The sequence below is a fragment of the Uloborus diversus genome, chromosome 1 (genome assembly GCF_026930045.1).
Source record: "Uloborus diversus isolate 005 chromosome 1, Udiv.v.3.1, whole genome shotgun sequence".
In the NCBI taxonomy this organism is placed as follows: domain Eukaryota; kingdom Metazoa; phylum Arthropoda; class Arachnida; order Araneae; family Uloboridae; genus Uloborus; species Uloborus diversus.
The window spans coordinates 8,339,761-8,367,647 of record NC_072731.1 but is presented as its reverse complement, the minus strand read 5'-3'; the positions used below and the strand labels follow the sequence as shown (position 1 = coordinate 8,367,647).

The 27,887-nt window shown below is 30.7% G+C and overlaps 1 protein-coding gene across 1 annotated transcript; it reads right to left on the bottom strand.

Moving 5' to 3' along the window:
• Positions 1 to 26,917, bottom strand: LOC129227899 (methylcrotonoyl-CoA carboxylase beta chain, mitochondrial-like). The gene is made up of 12 exons (XM_054862522.1): positions 26,625 to 26,917; positions 24,619 to 24,889; positions 23,309 to 23,487; positions 20,489 to 20,569; positions 18,291 to 18,469; positions 17,028 to 17,217; positions 12,758 to 12,849; positions 9,551 to 9,714; positions 7,479 to 7,588; positions 4,641 to 4,718; positions 1,935 to 2,087; positions 1 to 264 (listed from the first exon to the last, which is right to left on the bottom strand). Exons 1-12 carry the CDS (start codon positions 26,694 to 26,696, stop codon positions 172 to 174), a joined length of 1,662 nt encoding a protein of 553 aa, XP_054718497.1. The 5' UTR covers positions 26,697 to 26,917; the 3' UTR covers positions 1 to 171.
• Positions 26,918 to 27,887: the final 970 nt, after the last annotated feature.

Sequence of the window (27,887 nt, the reverse complement as noted above, 5' to 3'; positions counted from 1 at the left end):
TAAATGTATCACAAAAAAGCGAAAAAATAGTGTTACAGAAGTTTTAAAAAATTTCATATGTTTTTATTTACAGCATAAAACATGTGTATAAAATTAAATACTATAATGCTAGACAAAAATATTTGTTTTGTATAACAAATCATTTTCATACTGAATCTTTGAACAATGGTATCACATACGCAGAACAGACGAGGCATGCTTGTCGACACAACGTAATGAGTTCAGACATCCTATTTTGCTCACTTCAGTGCAAAAACTTAAAACCTAAAGAAAGACGTAAAAAAACAGTATGATTACCAATACACTGATAAACCTAAATGAAGAATGATTATTGCTACAAAATGGAAAACAGGTTCATTAGAAATTTAAAGGATAACATTTCAGCAAATGGGATTGTAAATATCTTTTCAAAAAATTGGCACTTTAGACGTGCAAACTAACTCACAATTAAAAATTTTGGCAAGGACAGTATATTTTTTTTATATTCAAGCATATCTTAGGTCCCAAAACTTGAGAGAAATAGATCAATTTACAAAGAACTGGAGCTTTCACATCCAATGTTCTAGATAGACCTGAAGAGTCAAATTTTTAGTAAGTTGCCACTGGCCTATAGAAATTTTTTTGTTCAGTAGCCACTTTTTTAATCATTTGTAGTCATTTTACCCAGGACTTTTTTCTCTAATGAAAACATTGGCAAATGGGACCTAACTGTAAATTCATGCATATGAATAATTATAAAACATGGAATAATGGGAGTTTAAGAATTAATATTGCTTTCACAATCAGCTTTGTAAAAAAAATGTACATATTTTTTTATCTGTAGGTAAATTTGTCCCGACATCACTAAGTGCAACATAAGAGAAATGACTTAAAGTAACATTTAGGTCTCCAGAATGGTTTTCCAAAAGTGACCAGTTGAGTATTATATTAATTTGCCAAATTACGTCCTTTAGTCACCAGGTGGTGAGTGATTATTTTCAGGTCTATTTATTTTCCAGGCCTGATCCATCTTCAGAAGTTTGGCCTGACATGTCTCAGGCTCCTTTGGAACACGAATTTTTCTTCTTTATCAACTAAAGTGAGGGTAAGGTTACCAAAAACAGAAAAGGGTCCAGTAACAGACAGTCAGGTAAAACTGATGTTGCTGTGGCCCATGAATACAGTCTGAAGCCATCTAGTGTTATCAGAGTGAATTTGATGAGCAAGTTGGTATTTACAAGGCAGTGGTGGAAGGTTATGAACAACCACCACGAGGTCAGCTAGTGTTTCATGGTCATTTGAATTTAATAAGGCTTTAGCTCAAAAAATAAAGAACTTTTGCACATTTTGAAAAGAAAAGGGAAATTTTGTCTATTATTCATCCTTTCCTTATCTTGTCTGTTCCTGGGTATCATCAGCTTTTTCAATGTCTGTTACTTGGGGTGGGACCTTTTGTCGAAATTGAGCAAATAAAAATAGAATCAACTTATTCAGAGGATCCAGAAGCAGCCAAACATTAGATAAGATGCAGTTGCATGAGACAAAAATAGTTTTAAAAGTTTAAATACATTAAAAGGCTCAGAAAATGGAGTTAATCTGAGAGTGATGTCTTAAACATGTCCGTGACCCATACTGTTACCCTACTTTAAATTGTTTTTTTTTTTAATCACACAAAGGATTATAATAATGCATAAGATCTTTTTGTTTAAAATATACAAATAGTAACTCAACAATAATTTTAAATACTTTTGTGGTTAAAAAAAATGTTACCAAGTGAATAAAAAAGAAACTTAAATGTATAAGAAAAAGCCTTTAAGAATAAAGCATTGATTTTTTTATTTGGAGCTTCATGATCTACTTTTTGCCTAAAATTTGCTATTATGATAACGAGGAAAATTCAAGTAACTAAATACTGTTTATAAAAATTTAACTAATGAAACAAATGAAAAAAATACCTGTCTCGTGTTCTTGGGATCAATTATCCCATCGCATGTCATTCTTGAAGCATGATAAAAAGCACTTGATTTATTTTCAAACAGTTCTTCAACACTTTCGGTGCTTTTTGTTTTGATCAGATTATCCAAAACTTGAGTTTCCGTTCTAATATCCTAAAACATTTTCACATTAACTAATTAAAAATTTGAATTCCAACCATTTTAAAGAAAAAAACATTTTCAAAATTCATGCAATTTTAATAAAGCACCACAGGAAGCAAAGTGATGAACCACAAAAAACAGCATTGGAGAAAATTAAGGTTTTATGCAATAGTAGTTTTAAGTGATTTGGCCTCAAATATTGCAATACGGGCGAAAAATTATGACAATGTTTACTGGCTAGTTTTTCTTGTCTAAATTAATAATGTATTCTAAAAGTTCGAAAACATCTTATGTAATTAAAAACTGAGCGTATCTATGTATGTACCTATGCATCTAATGTCCGAGTTACTTCTCCCAAACGCCAGTCAACTGACCAGAGAACCTGGTATCTGAATTTGTAATTTTCTCGTCTTTATTTTTGGCTAATTAACATAATCCTACAATAATAATTAGTGGAGATATCAATTAAAAACTATTAATTATGATACTTTGATATAAAATCCCTATTTTTCAAAGGCTTTCCTCCAATCAAATTATTATTCAGTGCTTCATCTCAACTTTCTGTAACAATGCTTTTATTAAAATTTATAGCGGTAAAGAAAATCATTGAGGCGAAAGATCTGTGATCATTTTTTTTCCTTGAATATGAACAAATAAAATTCTGGCTTAAATTAAATATTTTTTATTATTTTAATGAAATATATTTGTTTTAAAGGCTTTTCTTGTAATCTGGGATTTAAAATGTTTACTTTTTGGTTATTTTTCCGCAATCTGCCGCAAAATTTCACTGATTTTCTTCTTGTTCAAGCCTGATTGTTGAACAGGCGTCACTTGACAAAACTTTTATTTTTGAGGAAGGCAGTGCAAAGCCGGGCGTTGCAGCTAGTTTCTTCTAAATTATAAAAATTTAATGATGTGTTACTATTGATTAAAAGTCATTTTTACACCACCATGCACCAGTAAACTAACTTGATGCAAGTTTTATGGCAAGAGAGAGCATTAAATGTAGATTTTAAATCAATAATTAGTACATTTTCCTTAACTTTTGAGTTGTGTTACTTTCCTTGCCGGTGTGCGATTAGTTTGAGTATGATTTTTGGCAGCAATAAGAGTTCAAAATTTGATTCTTAATACTAGAGATGAGGGTAGACAAAAATAGCCGAGATTAATATCAACACACTGTTTATAAAATGTTCAAAGCTATGGTCTGGGGAGAGCCGAGTGGAAAGTCTAGCCTAGGAACTGAGAGGTGTTTATTTGATAATGATTGTAATGTATAAGTTATACAAACTTACTTTTTTTGAATTCCACATTAAACTAAAAATTGCTCACAAAAATTTACCTCATCTCATTTTTTAGGGAAATTAGCACAAAATAGGGTTTTATACAAATCCATAGATGATATATTTGTTTTTCAACAAAATATCACCTGTTTTGAAAATACAATGCTTCAAAAATTAGTCAAAAATCCTTGATCATCCAATTTTTAAAACTACCCACCTAGAATCTTTTCAAAATGAACAAGAGTGGTGGAATAAATACTGCTATGGGAAGGTAAAGCGCAGTACCAGCAGAAAAAGAGTATCTGAGACATTTGAAGCAATGTGTTTTGGATTCCATACAAAGACTAGGGAAGTGTTGGAATTTGAGGTTTTCCTAGTGCTTTATTTTCAGCGGTAACTGTTTAATTCATCAACGAAATAGCTTGGTTATTTGGGAGAGCAAATTTTCTATTAGATACGAAAAAATGACAGTTCAGCATTTTAAACATGTTAAAACTTTAATTAGAAACTTGAACGTATGTACAATAAAAAGATTGAGCAAAAGAGGCTCATTTCGAGATTCAATATCGAGGGTATATTTAGAAGTTAGCACCATTGGTTCTTTTCAACAATATATTGATTACTTTATTTCATCAACTTGGCTTTGAAAAATGATGAAATGGAGATAATTTTAAATCTACAGTTCTTAAGTTAAGCGTGCATAAGGGGGGGGGGGAGGGGGAGAAAATCCTAAGGGTACAAGTAAAGTAATAAAGGTTTGCACAGAGGGCTTCATAACTTGAAGGCATTATAACAAAAAACTATAATATATAAACAAACAACAACAAAACGAAATAATACACAACAAAAGGTTTGAATTCATGGAATTAAAACATTATTGACTGTTCATGCAATGCTTATGGGTGGCAAGTGATAGAGCTGTCTTCAACTCATTTTCATATTTCATTTCACCCTCTTATTACTATTTCTAACTTTCTTCTTTTCTAAAATTTTTCTTTGTTTCAATACTAAATTTCTACCAATAGCACACTCATTTGCATAAATATTCCTTAAACTTCAAAGCTTTAAAAACGTGTTTTGCATTCTAAATTGAATTCTTGAACAGTACTATCAATTTAATCATGTCATTAATTTACATTTATGCTTCTCAATAATATATTTCACCTCAAGCCTGTAGTTCTACATTAAACCAACAGCATATCCTCCTACATATTTAAACTTACACAAGATATATACTGCAACTTAAAGCATTTTTATGACTTAAGTTCGAACTTGCACTTACATTAGAAACTTCTTCTTTACATGAAATATGTGCTAATGGCCAAGAAAACAAAAAGTTTGGTTTAAAAGACCAGCCACACTGAAAATTAAATACATATGAATAATTAGAAGATAAACACAATATAAAACATCTAACGTAAACTTTAGATAAGTAATAATAAATTACAAATTAACAACGCATATCGGACACCGCTACAAGTCAAAATTTGTTGATTTTGAGTTATATACATGTCTATGTGCATTTTTATTAGTTGTATTAAAATGCAAGACAGTCACAAACGGAAAAAAAGCCCTTTTTTTTTTTGAGATGTGTCAGTGTCTTACTATAAGAATTTAAGCTAATGCACATTATATTTAAATTGATTTTTTTCGAAAAGTAATTTTTGCAGATGCGGCAGTGTTGTACTAGGAGTGCGATATTTACATTGATATATTTTGTTTCATTAAGAAGATATTGTCTATTTAGAGTAAATCTCACTAAGTGCACTTTGATTAATTTCTGGAAATGTGGAAAAAATAGTTATTTAGAAAAAAACAACAACGGGCGATTTTTTGATGCAATATATACAGGGTGTTCCATTTTAAACTGCAAGACCTCTATTTTTGCAATCGGTCGTCCTAGATGCATACTTCTAATTGCAAAAATGTTCAAAACCAGATGGAAGGTTAAGATATCGAAAGTTTGAAGCAAAAATAAAAATGAGCCAAAAAATACAAAATCTAACTTTTTATAGGGGCCTTAGGGAAATGATCTCCATTGAAAGATATTACTAATAGAAAAAATTTGATATTTATGAGACAAAAACTCAAATGTAAATGGAAATATTCGAATTCAAAGTTTTAATGGCCCATAAAGAAGATGAGATTGGAACTTATCGCCCTTTCAGAAAAATGACAGGTTGTCGAAGTAAAAAAACAAAGTATTTATATTTTTCATTGCTATTCAAAAATAAACGCAAATGTTATGCCATGATACGCAAAAACACACTACAAAGCCTCAATCAAAACCTCTATGCACAGATATAATTTTATATACCCTTGTTAACTGCTATATTTTCCTCCAAAAAGTGTTATTGACGACAAGTGTAAAGTGGTGTAAGTCACAAAACTCTGCGTTTCATATCTCCCTGAATATTGGTCGTATTAATGTCAAACTTTTTGTGTTGGAATTATTTTTCAATGGAGATTATTTTCCTGAACATAAGTTAGGGGACCTAGGGCCCATATAAAAAGTTAAATTTTGTATTTTTTGACTCATTTTTATTTTTGCTTCAAACTGTCAGTATCTTAACCTTGCATCTGATTTTGAACATTTTTGCAATTGGAAGTATGCATCTTGGACTAACGGTTGCAAAAATAGAGGTCTCGCAGGTTAAAACGGAACACCCTGTATATTTTTTTTAATGCTCAAATTTTGTTCTAAACTCTTATTGTAATTTTGAATTACAATAGCTCAGCTTACTTTTTTATGGGAAATTTTGCACTTAATGACTTTTAAAATGCACTTCATGAGTTTTTCCTCTAAACTGACTACATAGTACCAAAGGAAAATAGCAGTAAAAGCAGCCAAGAATTCTGGAAAGACAGCAATTATGTAACAGTTTGGGAAGGTGAAAATATCATGGATGATATATGTACAATGTACATCTCCTTGAACTTTCTCTTAGTACATTGCTAAAACTATCTAATCTGGGAAAAAAAATCTTTTTTTTAACTACCAGTATTAGCTAATCCAATGTTTTTGCTCTTTATGGGGTTATCATTAATTGTGTTTTACAAAAGAATGCTTCAAATCTCTATTTAAATGAATTAATAACAGCATGAATATATATGAATCGAATTCTACAATTTTTTCCTCTTAAGCCTCTTAAACATTACAAATATTTCCCACAGGCCACAACATAAAAACTAAGCCAAGTTAATGAAGGTGTCTTTGGTAATGTTTCTCTGAACAAATGGACCTTTTCAGGGCTAAACCCTTCAGACACTGCAGTGGTGAATGCTTAGTACAAGCCTTGGAATTACTTATTTCATATAAAAGAAACCTTTTACACTTTAAAAATAAAAAGATAACACAGAAATTGTTTTGTGATGAGAGATGTTCTTATTGCAGTTGAAGTGTAGTTTGCATTTATAAAAATTAAGAAATTTTTTTAATGAAGCAAAAGTTTGAAAGCAATTATGTCAATACTAAAATAATAGTAGTAATGTTGAATAATTTATAGGATATACTAAATTATGTATTTATTTGCAACAAAATTTTAAATTAAGTTTATTGTTAAATTTGTAAGTTTAATTTGTAAGTTTCCAAGAACATGGATAAAAAAGTTACAAAAAAAAAAAGAAATGTGAAAAGAAAAGGGAAAAAAAAAGAACTTTAGTTATATTAAGTAGTTATCCAAACTTTCTTTCTACTTTTAGTTTTTCTAAATAATATTAGTTACATTCAAATATTTTATGAACTATAACGAGCTAGTTAAACTTAAGCAGCAAAAAAGAAGGGAAAAAAAAAACTGTCCAGACTTTCTGTGGAAAATTAAAATTATACGTAATGAAATAAAAAGTTATAAATAAAAAAAGAAATTTGAAAAGAAAAGGAAAAAAAAAAAAAAAACTTTAGTTATATTAAGTAGTTATCTAAACTTTCTTTCTACTTTTAGTTTTTCTGAATATTAGTTACATTCAAATATTTCATGGATTATAATGAGCTAGTTAAACTTAGGTAGCAAAAAAAAAAAAAAAATCTGTCTAGACTGTGGAAAATTAAAATTATATGTAATGAAATCAACAAAACTATTTGGGAAAAGAAATAATAAAAATGCTTGAAAAAAATGCATACCATTGTGAAATTATCATCTGCTAAGCAACCTCCAACACAAATAGTTATCTTAGGAACTTTGGCACAAGAATGAGCAGCAATCATTTTAGCTCTGTCTCTGACAAGTGAATCTAGAAGAGATTTACTTTCTTTCAAACGTACATATTTTCAATACTTCATTTAACTGGAAAATAATTCACTTTATCACATTATAAAAATTTAAAACTGGCTCTTGATTGAACACAATCTGAAGGTAGATTTTTTCCAACTGGGAACGTAATTTACTAATTATGAACTCTTATGTAAAGGAAAAAAAAAAGATTTGCAATTTCTATTATGCAATACCACTAACTTTTTAAACTTAGCAAAAAATAGCAATAATATACTGGAGAAAAAGGCTTAGATACTTAATAAATGATTTCATATTGTAAATAAATTAGTATATACGTTTTTTTATTTTTGCTACTTAATGTTTTTTAATATTTTTATGTAACAAAAACTAAATAGTTCAAGCTTCTGATAAATTGAGGAGTTTACTTTCAAAATGGATTATATCCAGTTTTGAATTTTTTTGGCAAAATAAAAAAAGTGTTAAGCACTAACACTAATTGTTAGAATTTCAAATTTCTCACAATGTTTTGGTAGAACAACATGTGTCTATTGACATGAGTCCAGTAATTTTTCCTCAATTTTACCCAGAAATAAATTGTCAATTTTGTTTTGGATATATTCCTTTTTGATATAAAACAGTGGATATCATCTCTTTTGCAATGAAAACACGAATTTTTTTCAGAAATAAACTGCATTAAATTGAAACAAAATATTCAAGATTTTTTAATATAATTTGTTTTGTTTTTTTACTCTTACTTTATTCTTCCTTAATTACTTTATTTCTTTCATTGAACATTTCAAAAAAAAAAAGGACCTTGAATCCAATTAAGTATGAACAATAAAACTACCCAAGCCGATTCAAATAGCATTATAAATATTAATAGATCACAATTTAATCATTAATTAATCACAATTTAATGGAAATATTAATTATTTAATATTAATTTAGCAATCAGCAATCACAATTTATGGTCGCGCTTGCCTAACTGATAACAGACTTGCACAAGGTGCAAGGTGCTGCGATTTCTCAAGACGGATGGGTATCATGCTTGATTTGAAATGCTCAGCTAATGCTTCGCTCCACTATTTTATTTGTGAACTACTTTTGAGTTAGAAGTGCCAAATTCAAATTTGGATATGTGCTCTTTTGATATGAAAGTGAATGAGTGGGTACCGACAAATAAGGGATAAGTTCCACTTAGCTGTAAAAGACCTGGTGAGAAATAAAGAGATGGAAATACACCGTTTAGGTGGTAAAACCGATATTTATGCATTTTTTAACAGTTGAGCTAAATCACTTCATGAAGAAAGAAATTCATGGGTCAATAGGGCTTATACTAGAGATTCTGAAAATGAAAAAAAAAAAAAAAAAAGATTTTTCCCAAAAGTGGATAGATTGTTTTGAAAGTAAACTCCTCAATTAATAAGTGAAATGTGATAATAATATTAATCACCATCTTTAACAACCACCTTGATTGCCAACATGGTATTTAGTTTTGTTTTAAAAGAGGCTGTTGCAATTTAAACATAATTTTATTCAAAACAACTTTTAAAGCAATTTTCTTTAAAATGTACACACACACACACACACACACACACACACAAAAAAAAACCCCTAAAAGTTGAAATAAACTTAAGTATTAAAAATTATACAATATTATATGAATTGTATAAAATTAACAAAGCAATAAATTTGTACCAAAAATGTAGTCGAACACACTCAAAACAGTAGGTACAGAAACTGCAACAAAATTCGGAGTCAACTCTCTCAGGTGAATCCATTTACTATATATTATGTTGTGTTAAGGAGTCTATTGACTAACTTAAATGAAAATGATTTTGTAAAATGACTAACAACTAAATTTAAATTTAAAATTAAGATTTTAAAAATTCTTTGAGAAAAGTACCAAAACTTTCTAGTTTCTCAAGAATGTTACCCAACTTGTACATCAAAATGACTCCACAGAATTTTTAATATTTACCAGTAGACAAAAGGCTTTCATCTTGACGCACATCGGGATTCCCGGAATTTTGTAAAAAGATGAGAGGTATGTTTCGCTTATCACACAACTGTATGAAATGAGCTCCTTTCTGCGCATCTTGAAAAGTCAGGGAGCCACAATTAGCAATGATGCCCACAAGCATACTGAAAGGTAAAAACTTGTATGATAAGAAAAGTTATACAATTAAATTCCACCAGTTAAAAAATTTAAACAGAATTTCATCATTATATTAACACAGATGCTGTGCCAATTTGCAGAGAGGGTTGACAAAAGGTATAATTTATTGTTAATTTTTTTTATAAATAACAGTTTAGTATCATGCGGTGGCACAGGATTGGTAGTGAAAATGTTAAGAGAAATATAAAAATTTCTGAGCACAATAGCTAATGTGTTTGTTAATTACTACATTCCAAAAGAACAGGTTAAAGTGAAATTCTAATATATTGATTGAAGTAGATCCTCAATTTTACATTGTCCAGGCATTTTTCTGTTCCATCTTATTGTATACTAGCGATACCCACACCACTTTGCCCGTAGTAGAAAATTAGGAGGTCATTTGGTTAGCTTGTATATTTAGAAATAATAGATGATGAATTTCTCACCTATTTGTTATATTCATTTGCTCGCCCATGTCCCACGTTATCATAATTTTCTTGTTCACCACGTTATGTTAATTTGCGCTCGTCCACGTTATAATAATTTGCTTGGTAAAATTGATAGCCACAAAATGTATATTTGAGAGATATTCTCACCAATTCATTTTAAAAGCTAAGTGTAAACTAAATGCAAACGTTTTTACTCACTTGTATTTCTTTAATAATGAATAAGCAGTTAATCTTGTCCCTTTAAAGGACGCTTGTTTCAAATCGGGTATCGGAAAATCAACGTTTAAACATCGGAACGACTTCGAACGACGTGTTGGTCGGGAAGAAGGATGTGACGTCAGAGCATGAGCGGATGTGTGATGTAATCTCCCGATGACTCCCCAGCAAATTGATTGTTTTGGAAAGATCCAGATTGGCTCTTACTTAAGTATATCCGGAGTGAGGTGCCGCGTGTGCGGGGGTAGGATATAAGTAGATGAAATGAGAAGGAAATCACTCTTCTGCTCGCGTTTCTCATTTTCGACTGACGATAGTCGTATTTTTAAGAGGATCGTTCGCTGTTGAAGCGACGTCCTGCACTTAGGAGAGGGCTGTTAGGATTTCGCCATGAGAGTTAGAGACTTAAATTTTTTTTTTTTTGGAAAGATGTTCTTTTGGAACATGAAGATTGATTTGAGTATTGTTGAAATCCCTCATACTTGTTTATATCATTTACAGAAGTTATTTTTGATTTACTGTTGTTAATTATTAGATTTATAAATAAAATGATTTAACTTTTCAATTTGAGTTCTGACATTTCATTCACTAGATAGCTACAGAAATGTGAAATAGAAAGGCATCTGCTAAACTTATGGTGTTTACCTTCCTTAAGGGAGTTAGACACAAATTGTTAGGTCAACAAAAATTTTCTTAAAATTGGAATAGAAAAAGAACAAAATCAAATTTTTGAAAAATCGCTTTGAGCTAATAAAATTGAACTATAAACTAATTGTGTGCCAAATTTCATGAAAATCGGCCAAACGATCTAGGCGCTATGCCCGCAACAGATATCTGAATATCCAGAGATCCAGACTTTCGGTTTTATTATTAGTAACCAAGAACTGTAAAACAATTCTTATTTGCAAATGCAAATCAAGGATAGGGTTGCCAACTAGTCCACATTTTGCGGAGTTGCTCCGCAAAAATGGTGATACTCCGCAGCTCCGCAAAGAAGTTATTTTGCTCCGCATTTCCGGGCGAACGTTTAAAGATGCTTACACTCCAAAATTGTAATAGTGTTTAAAGCTCTTTTATTAATTTAATAATACTTGTTTTTATACTAGTGCTTAAAATGAATATTTAAGCTCAAAGACTATTTTGTCTAGAGGAACCTTTTGTCTAGAGGAATGTACATAGTGCAATTCAGAGCCCAGCAAAACCCCCTCAACTGTTTTCTTCCTTCATCCAGGGCAAAGCAATAGGGTAAATCTAGTTTCACAATAGACCAAATTTCATCCAATTCCTCATAATGAAGTCAGATTTTAAAGGGGTAAACTAGAGAAACGGGAGTGATATGTCTCCATTATTAAGTATGTTTCCACTCAAGATCAAATGTGAAATAATAGGGCGTTTCTAAAACCATGTGAATTGAACAAATTGAAATATTTCAGGAATATTTGTGAGATTGGCTCACAATTTGAAAAAACCCAGTTTTTTATTTTTGTTGAAAAAGCTCAGCCTAGCTTGCCTGTGTTTTTGATCATATATTAGGGATTTTTCAGGTTTTAGATGAAAATTCCGGGTTTTTCAAAAAAACATTTTTAACTTTGTGCTGAACTACTTCTTCGCTACTTACTTTTCATAGAGCTAGACATATTTTTAAAATGGTGCATCTATTTTTACTCTATTGTAAAAATATCAAAATTAAAGGAAAAAAATATGAATTAGAAAAAACACATTATATTATGTAATATAATGTGTTTTAGGATTTATATTATGTAATAATATAAATCTTTCGCTCACATCACGACCTATGAGTAAGTTTTAAGACATAGGTGGCAGCATAAAACATAAACAATAACAGGTATTTTGAAATTCATTGAATGGAGAAGTTAGAAATTAAAATTTTAACAGCATATAATAAATCTTGCATATAACAATGTAGGAGACTTTGGGCAAATTTCATGTGTTTATTGCAATGTAACTTTCACGCTTAGCAACATTGCAGTAAGCTGCTGCTAAAAAGGATATTCACCATTAGAGTTTATCAAAACATGCATAAATATTCTATGGTTTGAAGCTGATTTTTCTATTAGAAACATATTAAACCACACTTGTAGTTAAATGTTACACTACTGTTTTTCCTTAAAGGCATGACAAGTATTCAACAGGATTGACAATGAAATTGGGGAGTTTCAAAAGATTGTAATGCTTGCACTCTACCATTATTGTTTAGCAATTATGTTGCGCTTCTAGTTTTTTTTTTTTTTTTGAAAACGGCTGATAGAAATTTTTTATAACGTAATTGCATTGGGGAAAAATAATAATGAATTTAATTTAACAGTTAGATAGCCTTTAATTATACAATACTGTAAGAACGTACCTGCGCAGATATCCAAATCCTGTAATTAAATTAGCTCCAAATTTTCCTTTGAATTCTTTAAACATACTTCCATCTAGAACTCTTGCTAATATCTGATAGAAACAGAGAAAAAAAACCCCCTCTTAATTATCATTGAATTATGAAAAACAGAAACAAAATTGACAATTTGAAAAATTCTAGCTAAAACATTTACATATTTGATTTTATTTCAGACAAACTCTACATAAGACGGAAATCAAGAAAATGAATGCACATTTAAAGCAGTGGTTCTCAACCGAGGGGTGATTTGGCTCCTAAATTGGACGATAGGGGGCGATGAATATTCAAAAGAGAAAAAAATTAAGATTAAAAAGCCATGAATATCGATATTGAAAAGAAGAATGAAACCAATCATTCAAAGTTCAGACAAAATATAAGGCAGTCAAAAAAAAAAAAAAAAAAAAAAGCAGGAGCTGCTTCCTCATCACAAGCAAAAATACCCGCCGTTGCCTGGGTCAGTAATTAATTGTGAAAAACAATCACTACTTTCATTTGTTTTCTGTGTTAACTAAAAGAACTCAAAACACACCACGTTGACGTGATTAAAAATTGAGCTTCTTCCTTACCCATGAAAGTAAAATAGCAATAAGTATGAAGAACAAAATAGTAGTAATTTAGAAACCAAAGAATGATGTGTAAGCATATAAAATTTGAAGCATTTATAAAATATGAAATTAAGATTTATCAGTTAATACTTTTTTTCCCCTTTTTTTTAAACATAGTCTAAAACTTTCTCCATATGGCTTTTGAAATACAAATGGTTAAAAAAAAATGTAGCCGCCCATAATCCCACTATACTTGCGTTAGTTATTTTAGGAAATTTTAATTATTGTTGGTTCTTGGTGCGATTTAAAATGCTACCAAATTTGCGGCAATCGTTTTGAGATACCTTGGATAATGCTCCCCCTCTCTATGTTGTAAAACTGTTTGTTACTAATTTTTATCAAAGAGATATTGTCACCAAATACTGAGATAGTTTTCGTGACCACAAAATGATGCTAAAACTTTTCTTCTGAAATAATTAGTAAAACTTGGCGAGTGTTTGAAATTCAGCACAAAGACAAATTAATATAAGGTTTTGTGCTGTTTATGGATTTGCCTAATTTAATTAGTGGATTATTTTACATTTTAACAAAAGTTTTAAAATTCTTTTAATGGCAATATTTTGGTTACAGGGTGAAAGCAGAGAACTATTGTTACATAAACTTTGGATTCAAAAACAGCAACAGTTGAATAAATTACCTTACATTATAATTAAACTGTTATAATTAATTATTGGTAACTATTCTAATTAATATGAAATTAATGTATATATTTAGTAACTGATTTCTGATTATATGTTTGATGCATAAACTCATTTGTAAGTAATTAACTTACAGCTATTTTGAAAAGACTTTCATTCCAACAGAATGGAAAAAAATAGGCTTTTCTGCATCTATCGTTCGTTTGGAAGTAGAGTGGCAAATTGTTTTTATTTTTCTTTCTTTCTTTTTTTTTTTGTTTAAAGAGCTTCAAAAGACATTATTTTTTTGGAAAATATTGACAGCTTTTTGTTCTAATACTAACCACTGGAGAGACCAGCAAATTTACTTTTCTTACAGCAAATTAACTGAAGAGTTATGCTTCAAACGCTCCTCCTGTAAAATTTTATTTCTTTGTACTGTGGCTCTCTTTTTCCAAATGAGCGATATGTTAAAGCCCAATTGGTGAAAATCTCTTAAGTAATTGAGAAAAATGAATGTCATATTTGAAATCAGGGCACCTAATAGAATAAAAGACACATTACAATGCAATCACTTTTTCATAACACGAATTGTTCAGCCCTGAGTAATTTTAGGCTATAAACACTTTCTATTGCCAAAATCAATTGTCTTTATACTTAGCACCATTATTGATTATTGGCATAGATGAGGACAAAAAATCCTAAGAAAGCAATAAATTTCATGCTTGCTCCAAAGAAGCCTTGATTCAAAATTTTCATCATGATTACTATTAATATTGCTGTTGTAAGGCAAAGATATGTGGAACAATGGGTTTTATATTTAATCATTTAATGGGGAAATTACATGAAATTTACTATTTCCATAATAACTTTTTTAAACGAAGTATTTTAGAAATAAATTATAGCCTATGTTTCTCCCTGATAATATAGCTATCTATAGTGAAAAAATGGTTAAAGTCGGTCCAGTAGTTTTGAAGCTTACCATGGACATACATACTTACAGAAGTAATCATTTATGTATATGGATTAATCACCAAGTTTGATATTCCCAAGGCAAACATTAATCGTAAAGGGCCAATTCAGTTTGCTATTCTTAAAAAAACTTTCAGTGGCAGCTGATGCAATTCCTGAACTTCCTAAGACAAAATTATAACTTTTACTGATTGCCTAGGCAAGTTACAAAATGACACGGAATCAAGATTTAAAGACTCTGCTAAATTAGAAATTCAGGATTTAATTTGATATCGATTTTCTTTTGAAGAAGCTGTGAATAGGGTTGATAACACAATTTGTAGATGGAGTTCAAAACTCATTTTCAAGCATTGCAGCTACAAGTCAGCCCGAATCCAAACTGGGAGGAAAAATTGAACCGTTTCTCATGTTGTTCTTATCAACATTACTTGAAATAGGATTTAGATATGTCGTTCAGTTTATCTCTTACAACTAGGCTGGACAATTGTTTCAAAGGGGATCTGCACCTGAACCTTAGAAAATTAAATTTGTCATTCAAACTTGATTTGAAATCAGTCAAAGCACAAGGTAGTCAGTGAGCATTGAAATGGTAAAATAGAACAAATGAGTTTGCAAAATTTAAAATTTGGTTTTTTCTAAATTTTAAGATTTTATGTTTTCAGTTATCCAAAATCCAATTTGAAAAAGAAAATCAAATTTATAAAAATGTATTTGTTTTTGAAAAGAACGTCATTGATATTAGTTAAGCATTTCAATAAGCAAAAAAAAAAAAGAAAAAAAAAAGACAACTAAAAGCCATAAATATTTTAGCAGAAGCAAAAGTAATGAAAAAAAAAAAAAAACTTTAACATGCCACACTTATTGCGAAAGCAATCTTTATCATAAGCGTGGCTTTCGCTTAAGTTTTCAAAATATTCATCTTATTACAATATTTTTCAGAGGCGGCGATTGGGACTGAAAAGTGGGTGGAGGAAAGGGGGGAGGGCAAAAAAACGACAACGAAAAGTCATAGGACTTTTAGCAGCAGTAAAAAAAATGTAAAAAAAAGAGAGAGAGAGAAAAAAGTAAAAAAAAAGAAAAAAAAAAACATTTTTAGAGCTGGTTTTGAGAGCAGATGAGTGGTAATTGATGAAAATCTAGCAACTTAACTCACGTTCTTATTGAGATTTTGATGAATTTTGTACACAATAACCTTCCTCAAAGAAACACTTAGACATGAATTAGACTTACCTTATTTACGCCAAAGTATTGTTTTTAAGTGAAACAAATGATTTACTAATATCTAAACAATGAATACATAAACTAAAAGTTACTGCTTGTGCTAGATGATGTTTCATAAACAGATATACATAGTAAAACAAATAATTATGATCTAAAAATTTTGACACTTCTGCTTTTTTTTTTATAATTTCTAGTTTTGGTTTCTGAATTAGAAAATAAAATTAATGAACTATAAAAAGGGGGGGGGGGATAACTAATTCTTTCAGCTGTTACTAGCAGCATTTTAAGATATCCAAAAGTAATAATTGCTCTAGGAGTAACCACCACCATAAGGAAACAAAAACCAATAAACAGCGCCAATTTGAAAGTACTTGGTATTTATTTTCAATAGTTAAGCCATTTGTTTTCGATTGAAATGTCCAAAATCATCCACCTTTGACTTCTGCTTTCGGTTTTTGATATTTCTTATTATTTTTTCAGTAGTACACAATATGAAGAAAACTGTGCCAAAAATACAAACGAATTCTGAAAATTTTAACATTTCTGCTTTTTTAAAAATAATTTCTAGTTTTGGTTCCTAAATTGGGAAATAAAATAAATGATTAAACCATAAAAGGTGTGTGTGTGTATGGGGAGTGGTGCCCCCCCCCCCTCCAAATTGCTGTTACTAGTGATTCTTGTGGGAAAAAAGCATAAATGTCCTTGTTAAAAGATTCAAGACATAAATAAACCATAAAAAAAGCTTTTCAAAAACATAAATTAGATTTACAGAACTGTGCTTATAACAATTTTCTTTTTCTGTGTTCATTCACATACCATATACATATCCTCTTTGGAAAGTTTATGTTTTCCAGAAATTACAGTTAATTCATCAGCTGGATATAGAGGTTCCTTATAAGAAGTTTTTGGAGAAGGCTCACACACATTGAGAGTTAAAATTGATTCCCGACATAAGTTGAATGCTTCTTCTTCATTTTCTGCATAGTAGTCGGTACAACCACTAATACTAAAGAGAAATATGAAACCATAACAATGCATCAAATTGGAAAATCCAATGATCTAACATATAATAAAATAAGATGCATTAAACATGAACAACAGAAAAAATAATAATGCTGTCATACTTGAGAACATTTTAAATGAAATTCTAACGATATTTTTTAGGGATGCTTTGAAAAGGAAATTGGTTGGTTTTGATTAATTATAATAATAATGATTTTCAATATTACAACTGAAAAAGCTAATACAGAAAAAAAAAGCTAGAGGAATGAATAGGGTTTTGAAAAGGCTCAAGAGACTCGAGTTTCTCCTCAGAATTTTTGAGGGTCCAAAAATGACTGAAAAACTGATTCAGAAATCTAGTTTTTGCTTTCAAATTTACTTTTGAAGCATTCCACGAAGCATTTTGATATTCACAGAGCAAAATAAAATACACACTGCTTTGAAAGATTTAGCTCCACTTAGTTACAATGCACTTTCATGGTATTTTGTTTCACCAAAATGTGTTATGAGACTATATATGACAAATCTGATTCAACAACTGTCTGTAGAATTGCAATGCAAGCATATCTAATGCCAGTGTGGAGGAGAGAAAATGAACTTTGATCTTAATTCTGCTGCGCCACTTTTTAAAATAATATTTGTCGCATTAGTGAATTTTGGTTTAAGATCAGTAGAATTCAGAAAAAAAAAAAAAAAAAACTAAAAACAGGGGGCTTTGAAATGAGACTGACAAGTGTCCAAATGTCACTTACTGAGCAGAACAAAATTTTGAACATCGATAAAACATTTTAAAGTATTGAACTAGTGTTTTTTTTAAATCAGTCATGAACACTTTACATGCGGTGAAATTCACTCCTAAATATTGGGATACACTAAGTGTTTATCTAAAATAAAACATTTGGAGGGAAAAATTGATACTCCCTCAATTCCAAATGTAACAAAGGTAAATAAATAACTAATAAAAAATGAATCAATAAACAAATGATGCAAAAGCACAAATCAACGTTTAAATTTAATGAAACCGTTTTTCCACAGCTCAAAAAATTAAAAAGCACTAAAACTGGGTTATAACATTACCTACAATGCAAATCAGCCCCACCTAAGTCTTGTTCTGTTACTATTTCCCCAGTAGCAGCTTTTACAAGGGGTGGGCCTCCAAGAAAAATCACACCAGATTTTTTAACGATGATAGCTTCTTCAGCCATTGTAGGGCAATAAGCACCACCAGCTGTAGAGCTGCCACAAACTAAAGCAATCTGCAATAGTTATTCATATTGAAAACCAATTATTTCACAAAAAACAATCAAAAATTAATTCATTAATGAAAGGTTGAAAGGTTATAAACAATGTACAAAATTGAAAAATTTAAAGTTCCAGTGATATTCCATTTTCTCAACTAATTAATGATATTTGCTAACCCTAACATGATTGCATCAAAATTAGGACAACTATTCCGGAATGTTCAAACTCAGGATTTACAAATCTTGTGAAGGGAAAATTAATGCATTTGAGTTTGTTTTTGGTATTGTTGAGGGCTGATATAGAAAAAAATATAGTAGTATATTGTTTTGTAGTTCAATTAATAAACTAGAATATATAAACTATTTATGATATCATATACAACAGAAAATTCAGGGGGCGAGGTTGAGGGATGAAAACATTTTGATCAAAATGTGAGGTGGAAATATAAAGTGGGTAGAAACATTGCTTTAATTCAACATAAAAAAAAAGTTTAAACCATGAGAATTTTCTTTTTTTTTTCCTTTCAATTCACATGCATACTTGTATGAATGATATTAACAGTAAAAACTTAGCAACATATTTAAATTTAAAAAAATGTAATATATCAAATCTTACAAAGCATAATGAGGGTTTCCTTTTTGACACACACACAAAAAAAAAAAGCGTAGAAGTACAATAATTTTCAGAACTGATTCAAACAGAAAAAGGCTGGAATTCTATTATACTTGCAAAACTTGAACAAGAAGTACAAAAGTCAAACTCCAGAGACATCTTTTTCTTGCAGCTCAGTATATAGAATAAATTTTTTAAATTTATTAATTCTCATACTGTGTGATTATTATTGATTAACACACATTATTTTCTTTTCAGAAGAGTCTATTTCTTAGTTGAAACCAAAGAAAAACTCAAAAAAAAAAAAAAAAAAATACATTGAGTATTTTTCAAAAATTTGAAAGGAAATAACTATAATTAAGCTACAAATATAAGTTTTCCTTTTTGAAATTGATTATAAAGTGGAAATCAGCCTATGTTGGATACAAATATTGTTAAGATACAGTTTGGAAGTCAACTTTTATCAATACAAATACAACCAATTCTTGAAAACTTAAGATGCGTTTAAAAAAAAAATATTATCACAATTGAATGGTTATATTTATTTTTAGCGAAGAAGCTTCACTACATATCAATGAAATCAAATCCCTTTAGTATTAATTTTCAATAATAAAGTATATATTTGTGTTTTAAAATTACAAAGAGCAGGAAAAATAGAAAACATCCTGGTAGCAGAAATGACTTGATGGTGTAACTCATGTCACAGACTCTTGAAAAAACCTGCAGACTATTTCTTAGTTGAGACCAAAGAGAAACTTGAATTTTTTAAAGAATTTTTTTCTTTTTTCTAATTTTAGTGAACAAAGTTAGGTATTTTCTGGGATATTAATCCACAGGTAGCATTACCTGTGGTTTTTAAGTTCAGTATCTTATTTTAAAGTATTTCTTTGGCACTGATTAAGATTTTATGATCAATCTAATGTTGGTTAAACCTGCATACTATTTATGAGTTTCTTAATTTGCATTGCACACTACCAAAAAAATTCTGCTTCTGGCACAAATAATAACCAATCTATACATGCAATTAAAAAAAAAAATTCTGTAAAATGGAATTGCTATTTTTTCCATAAAGTTTACTCTTTTTTCTCATGCTTGCAATATTAACTTGTTAAACACCAACAAGTCCCTAAGCAAGACCTTCTGCTCAGGTCTCAGTGGCTCATGCCGTTAAACACGTTAACAGCAAAGTTGTTTTAAATAGCATTAGATTTATAAGCATCAAGAGGTTAAAAAGCTTTGATTTGTTAACTGATGTATGTATGAAAAATATTACTTCATAGGCATTTTCAATCAAGAAATAAAATTTGTTTTATAAATAATAGAAACATTTTAAAGACATAAAGGGATTATACAAACTGTAAGTCTGTTTATAATTTTTTTTATCAAAGAAATTTTTGAATAAAACAATATATAAGATCTACTTGCGGAATGCCAATAGAAGAAAGTACAGCTTCATTGTAGAAAGTCCTTCCTCCATGATTTTTATCTGGAAATATATCTGCCTGGAAAGAAAAAACGTAAATGTATGTCTAGTTAATGAACAAAATTGCTACATATTGATGCATAATTCCCTTAAATAAATAAATACATGCATATATATATATATATATATATATATATATATATATATATATATATATATATATATATACAGTCAAACCTCCCGATAGCGGACACCGTCAGGACCAAAGTTTTTGTCCGTTAATGGGGAGTGTCCGCTATTGGGGAGTCTGAATTTACGATGGCATTTTAATTTTGTATTTTAAACCTACACATATAGTGTATAGTTCTAAATCAAATTAATGAGTATTGTTTATATAAGTGAACTTAACTAATAAGTAAATAATCTGCTGAATCTTTCGGGAAAATAAAATAGGAAGGCATTTGTGTAAATTGTTTCTTCTCGCTGAACAAAACCAGTCAAGCACAATGGAATCAATGTCGTTGATTTTCAGCACCTTTTTTGTTTTAGACTGTAGCAAAAGTAGCGCAATCAGCTACTTTTCACTTAATCTGGCAATACGGTACCGATTCCTCATCAGCGTCTGGTGGGAAAGTATGCGGAGCTGACGCTCGTCTCCCAAACTCTAGTAGGAGGGGGGGGGGATGCCGTTAAGTTGCACGAGAGTACTTTTTCTCTCCCATGCAAATTGATAAAGCAAGGTACTGTGTAAAAGGAGAAAGATTTTTTCTTTTGCTTTTTGCTGGAATCTCGTGCATGAAATGAAAACAAAACTTTCATAAGCTTCGACTAAAAAATTCGACTAGAATGGCTCCTGTTTTCGGAGAAAAAAGGGGTGTTAACACTTTTATGGGTACTGGTTAGCCCCAGAACATCGTAAAGGAGTAGAAAAAATTCTTGCCACAAAAGCAGTGCTGAGCAAAAGCTTACCAGACACAGAAAAATAAAACGAAACTAGGCTGATTTACTGTCCGCTAACGGGAGTGTCCTCTAACGAGAAGTGAAGTACAGTCGGACCTCCATATATCGAACTTCCACGTATCGAAATTTTCTATTTATCGAAATCCCAGCAAATTTCTATGTTCATTACATAGAAAAATTGTTTCTATATATCGAAAAAATCTCTATATATCGAATTTTTTTCGAGACATTCGTAGATTTTTTTTTCTTCTTTACACTGTTTGTCTCATTAAAAATAAAGGTTAGGGGAGAAAATTATGTTCACTAAAGGGTTGCTACGAAACTCATAAGGAATCTGATGTTGAGGGGTGTGTAGATAGGTCGTTGTTTCGTTCTAGAGTTCTTAAATTCCCTCAAATTTATTTCAAATACCATCTTAGTTGTAACCAGTAACATTGTAAAATCAGTTTCAAGTCTGTTTATTATCGTTCCTAGTCGTTTTAGCTGCAGTAAAAATCATTCAAGTTAAGTAGATTTTTTACTTTTCTCTCGATTACATTGTCAAAACGAAACTCCCCTAATGTTGCGGATCAAGTTGAATTGCCGAAGAATGAAGATGCACGAAGGCACAAAAATGTAATTTCTGTTATATTTTTAATTATTAACTTTTATTTAATCCGATGCTCGTATAAATTATGAATTAGGTTTCATACGCAAACATTAGCTTTAATTTTAATGTTTTAGGAGATTTTTAAGATAAAATAAGATCGTTTCTATATATCGAAATTTCTATATATCGAATTTTTTTCCGGCAATTTGCTACTTCGATATATGGAGGTCCGACTGTACTTTATAGACCCATCTCAAGGGTCTGGGGATTCAGAAACTGTCCGCTAATGGGGAGTGTCCACTATCTGGGAGGGTCCGTTAAAGGAGGTTTAACTGTACATATAATTTTTATAATAAATATATGAAAAAGTTGAAATTTAAGAAAAGACCAAAACAAGAGCCCATGGATGTCCACAAGCAAATAAACTAATAAACCAAACAAATAGTGCTAAACAATAAAAATAGTATAAAAATATCAATATTGATAATAAAAGAACAAACAGAAAATGATGAAACCAGACTCATCAGCAGTTAATTATAACAGCAATTTTGATATAATCTTGAACTAAGCATATGGAGAGGGCACTAGTCTATGGAAGTTAAGTTCTGAATAAATCTTTTTCTCCACAGAAATTGGGGGTATTATTGGGGAAAATTTTGAAATTGAACCATTGCAATTAAGTACTTTGGAATAACTAAGAAAATAAGAAAAGTGAAAATGTAGAATATCGCAGAATACCCAATCCAATAAGGTTGATAACACATAAAAAGTATCAATTTTTCACTAATTCAATGCAAAATGAACAAAACTTCCCGACATTCCTGAATTTTATTCGAATTTCCCTGACTTTCTCCTACCAATTTCAATAACCCTGACTTTCAAAGTTTGAGGGAACTTCCAAGGTTTAGAATGGAGCTGAATATAGTGAGTTTATAGCAATAAGATAAGAGCTTCAAATCTCCATCATGTTTTACTGCATATCATTTAACTTTTTATAATCAAGTAACAGCTATAACAAAAATTTTATTTGGTCCTTTTGACTTCTCCATAAATGATCGTGACTGTATATGTAAAATTATACATATAATATAGGTAATTTTAAGGATCACTGGGACCCTGTTTTTTTTTCCATTTGCAGTTTAATACAATATTATCTGTTAGCTGTTTCATTAACATAGAAGAATGCGAATGGGACAGTGTAAGGTGATATTAAACAAATACAGATAGCTTAAAACAGTTTTCATAATTAACAGAGATAGAATAACTTACCTGTAAAGGTAAATATGCACCACCGCTATCAACCAAATAAATTGATGGTAAATGGTTTAGGTGAGACAGCTCTTGAACTCTGATTTGTTTTTCAATAGAAATTGGGAAGAACGTTCCTCCTTTGACAGTAGCATCATTTGCCCCGACAATGCAATAGCGACCATGAATTTTTCCGATGCCTGCAAGCAAAGAGAAAATTGGAGTACAAAACAACCAAGACTTAAGTTTGTTTTGCGTTTAATGGCTCAACGGGATCCGCATATACTACATCAAACAGTTTATTTTTCGTTTACAGCAAGGAACTTAAGTGAAAATGAGGAAAAGGCCTATCAAGTAACTGGATGAGGGTTAGGTATGAGGGTTGATTTTAGCTGTTGGAGAAGTTTTCACCTTGATGTCATTGAAAGTAAAGATATCTATAGGTACGAGTTGCACTATTTATTAAGAGACTATTTACATAGATATTTACAATATTATTTACAGAGTTGTAATTGAGGACGAAAATGACGATGAGCTGGCGTGTGTGTGTTGGTGGTAGTTGCTCGTCCATGTCCTCGTAGGTACCCACCGACTGCTTGGGATGCAGTTTGGCTTGAGGAAGAGAGTGCGCCTCCTAGCGGGCGCTAGATGATCATGGACGCTTTTGCACCCATCCCGAAAGTGTTTAAACCATAAGTTTAAGTAAATTTGTTTCAACATTCCGTTTGTTTCTGCAGCTGTCTTGCCCAATTTGAAACAAAATTAAATGTTTCTCCTTTGCTCCATTTTCACTTCAACCACAGGAATTTGAGCTATACTTTAATGCACTTTTCCACGAGAATCACTTTTTTTAGAATGACTGCGATTGCACTGCACATGCGCAAGAAAACGCTCTTCAATATGCAATCATTAGCGCCATCTTCCGGCTTTTTGTTTTCCTATAGTTACATCAGTCCTGGAAATTAATAGCCGGACCTTGTATATAACTTTTACTTGATTTGCATAATCCCTTCCAGGTGCTGTTATTTTCAAACATGCTCTCAAAACTTGATTTTAATTTCATTAGTGATGTTTTGAGTCTTATTTTGATTTTTTTTTTGGAGTGGTGGTCTTTTTTTTTTCTTAACACATACCATGGGGCTGTATCTCTGTGATTCCCATTCAAGGCCAATGTCCCTCCCCCCTTGCCAAGGAGGACTCCATCACTAAACTTCTCATTATAGGTTCCACTCCCAACATTTTACAAAGATCTTATGCCACTGGTGATAGATAAACATTAGGATGCAATATTTTTAAACAATTGCATTATTCCAAAAGCATATCTCTCTTACCTGCAACAGAGCCAGCAGCTGCAATATTTCCATAATCCATGAACATCCCAGCCAACAGTCCAACTTCTAAAAACATTGAATCGGGGTCAAACAACAACTTCAATCTATCACGAACTAGTAGTTTCTTATTTAAAACAGTGTGGCGATGGATGGCTTTACTACCTCCGCCAGATGCTGCAACATCTGAAAGCATTTTTAAGATAACTATGGCCTTTTTGGATTTTTCTTCCATGCCTTCTAAATGTTCATGGGGCATTTCACAGTGCAAGACCTAATAAAATAAAACAATATTTTAGGTATAACTAAACTATTCTGAACCAGGGTTTAAGCTAAGCTCTTAAAAGAATTTTAGCAATATGCTAAAATTTAATTTTTTTTTTTTAATGTCTCAATGTTTCTTAGTTCAAAATTCAATCATGATCTCTTTAGATAAATAAATACATTATTTTTCTTTTACAATTCAACATAAAAATTTTAAATTGTACTCATCATTGAGAGAACACTAGTTGAACACTAGTTGAGAGAACACTAGATTCTCAAAAGATACAAGTCCTCTCTTTTATTAGGGGGTAATGTCCATGTTTACATCCTCTCTTGTTCATGGTGTTTTACATTATTATTAGGTATTTGGGCAAACAAAGCCTTGCTTGATTTTAGCACTTGAAACAGTATTTTCATATTTTGCGAAAATCCAACCTTAGCCCTACTCTGAACCTACAATAAATACAAGTTTGTAATCTAACCACTAAAAGTTACAAGGATGTTTAACCTGGGATTCCTGGAACATAGAGTTTCACATCCACTAGGTATTTGTTTAAGTACAGTGCCAAAATTAATAAAATTTAAAGTTTTATAAAAATCAAGTCCTTAAATGGTGATTCTAGTTTGTAAAATAAATATAATTAAATACTTTATAAGATAAATGTACCTACAAATGACAAAGATACCTTTGTGCTGAACAGTAAAGTAAGACAAACAACGTTAAAAAAAGCACAAATTTGCCAATTACAGCAGGCTTTTGTCGGATATCTTTTCATCCATAAGATCATTACTTTTTGCATTGAAAAAGGCGTTCCCTGTAACACCGAAACACGTGTCTGCTGTAATTGGCAAATTTGTGCATTTTTAAATACTTTATGTTTGAAAAAAAAAAATCTTTTGTAAAAATCACACTAGTTTCAAAACGGTAAGCTCAAACAGTTAAGGTATTCAAATGGCCAAACATTTTATCTGCACCCTACCTTCCAGTATTCCGGTTTAAGACTGCTTTAATGTTTTGATTGTAAAAGAAAAGCTCTAGATCAAGTGAATACTAATAATAAAAAAGTGGCTATAAAATTAAAAGTGTGTATGGGCCATTGGCTTGCAATGAAAAAATTTAATTTTTAGTTCTAATTAAAAGCACAACCTGACAGCATCCTAAGGCTGTTATTAGGATCTGTACCTGCGTAGCCTAAAACTCTATAAAAGCAAAACAAAACTAGTTTCATGCAGAACACTAAGATAATTTGCTTACAAAGAATCACAGAGAATCAATAGTACAATCTGGTAATGTAAAGTATTATTACAGCTCCTTGTAAATTGCAAAAGTGCTTTTTATAGAAAATTCTTAACTGGCCTCACTAATTTCAATGACCAGTTAAAATATTTCCTTCATAAAAATTAAAAATACACCAGAAAGATTTCTTTATTAAGCATTTGTTTCAACTCGTTGCTTGCATTAAGAAAAAAGAAAAACAATTGATAATCTTTTGTCACTGTTGGTGTTCAACCCCAACTTACTGACAAGAGCTAACAACATTTATTCTACACATTCGTACTAATTTGTACAACCCGACCCCATAATTGGTTCATGTCATGAAATGGCTTTATAAAAATATATCAATAGTTCGTCAAATGTGTTTTGTGGACTTCCAGAATTCTTCTTAAACGCCGAAGCTATAATTAAAATAAATGAATTGAAAAATACCTCTAAATAAAATTGAAAATTTGAATTACAGGATTACCTTAAAACTCATTCTGGCAGAAAGTGACAAGAAGTTGCATCGTAGATGCATTAGTTTCTTGAACGGTAGCATTGTTTTCAATAACAATATTAAGAGAATCGTGGAATTTTTAGGGAAAAGGAAAGTTACACATAAACATTTAAATATAATAAAACTAAAACGGGAAAGTTTTTACATTTGGTTAGACTACATAACGGGGCCATTGATAGGTTGATTTTGCGATAAGAATAACATAATTGTGAGGCAAACAATTATCATTTTCCTTCTTACTGATTAACGAAAAACAAAATAAAAAGTTGTTTGTTGACATTATTGTGTTGCCATATCGAGTAATGAAAATTGATATTTTCCGAAACAAATGACTTTTTCTTCTTCTCGGAGTTTATATATTCGCAACCTCCATGATTCGCAACTCCAACCAACTATAGGCGGCAATGCGGCCAACGTCTAATGACGGAAGAAAAAGGTAAAACAAACGCACTAAACTCACGAACGCACGCCGAAGTGTAGAAAATGCTAATAATCCTAGTACTTTTTGTTTGTATGAATGTTTTTTTTGTTACGTAGAAAAAAATGAGAATTTCAAGAAGCATTACTAAACGTTAGAAATTAATGCAAATTTCGTAGTTCGTATTCGCAACTCCAACGAACTATAGGGGGCACTGAAATCACTGTCTAATGGCGGAATTGAAAACTACAACAAACGCACATGGTAACGAAGAAAATGCTAAAAGTGTTGTGATTTTTGTTCGTACGTATGATTTTTTCGCTTTATTCTTTTAAAATTAATTTTCAAAGTCTTGTGGATATTCTGGCCCACGTAGAAAGAAATGAGAATTCAAGAAGCATTACTAAACGTCAAAGATTCATGCAAACTACGTAGTTCGTAGTTCTAAGCAGCTATTTCCACGATGTTGAATTCGATATTTATCAATTCTTGATAAAACTAAATAATAATTGTGGCCTGACAAGAATAACAATTAATGCTAGAAAATTCAATGTGACATTACAAATTGTTATCGAAAGAAGATGATACTTTTTTGCCTTGCTTGGCTAGCGCTTATTTTTTTTTTCCATTTGTAGTTGAGTTATTTCTCTCGAATTCCCGAATCGGTTCATTTAAAAATTTTCTGTTTCGATTTTTCTAATTTCTGAGTTACGATTTAATTGTGTCATGTTATGCAAATCATCAACAAAATTCTCACGGATATATGGTGGTAGTTTTCTTTTCAGTTGATTGACCATTATTTCCTTTCACTTATC

Bases quoted from the DNA above. Each gene is read 5' to 3' on its own strand.
- LOC129227899 (XM_054862522.1), bottom strand. From the start codon at position 26,696: ATGCTACCGTTCAAGAAACTAATGCATCTACGATGCAACTTCTTGTCA. The intron at 18,470-20,488 runs GTAGATCTTATA...TAACTATTGCAG, and splicing joins CTTCTATTGGCATTCCGCAA to ATTGCTTTAGTTTGTGGCAG. The intron at 265-1,934 runs GTATTTTTTTCA...GTCTTTCTTTAG, and splicing joins ATCCCAAGAACACGAGACAG to GTTTTAAGTTTTTGCACTGA.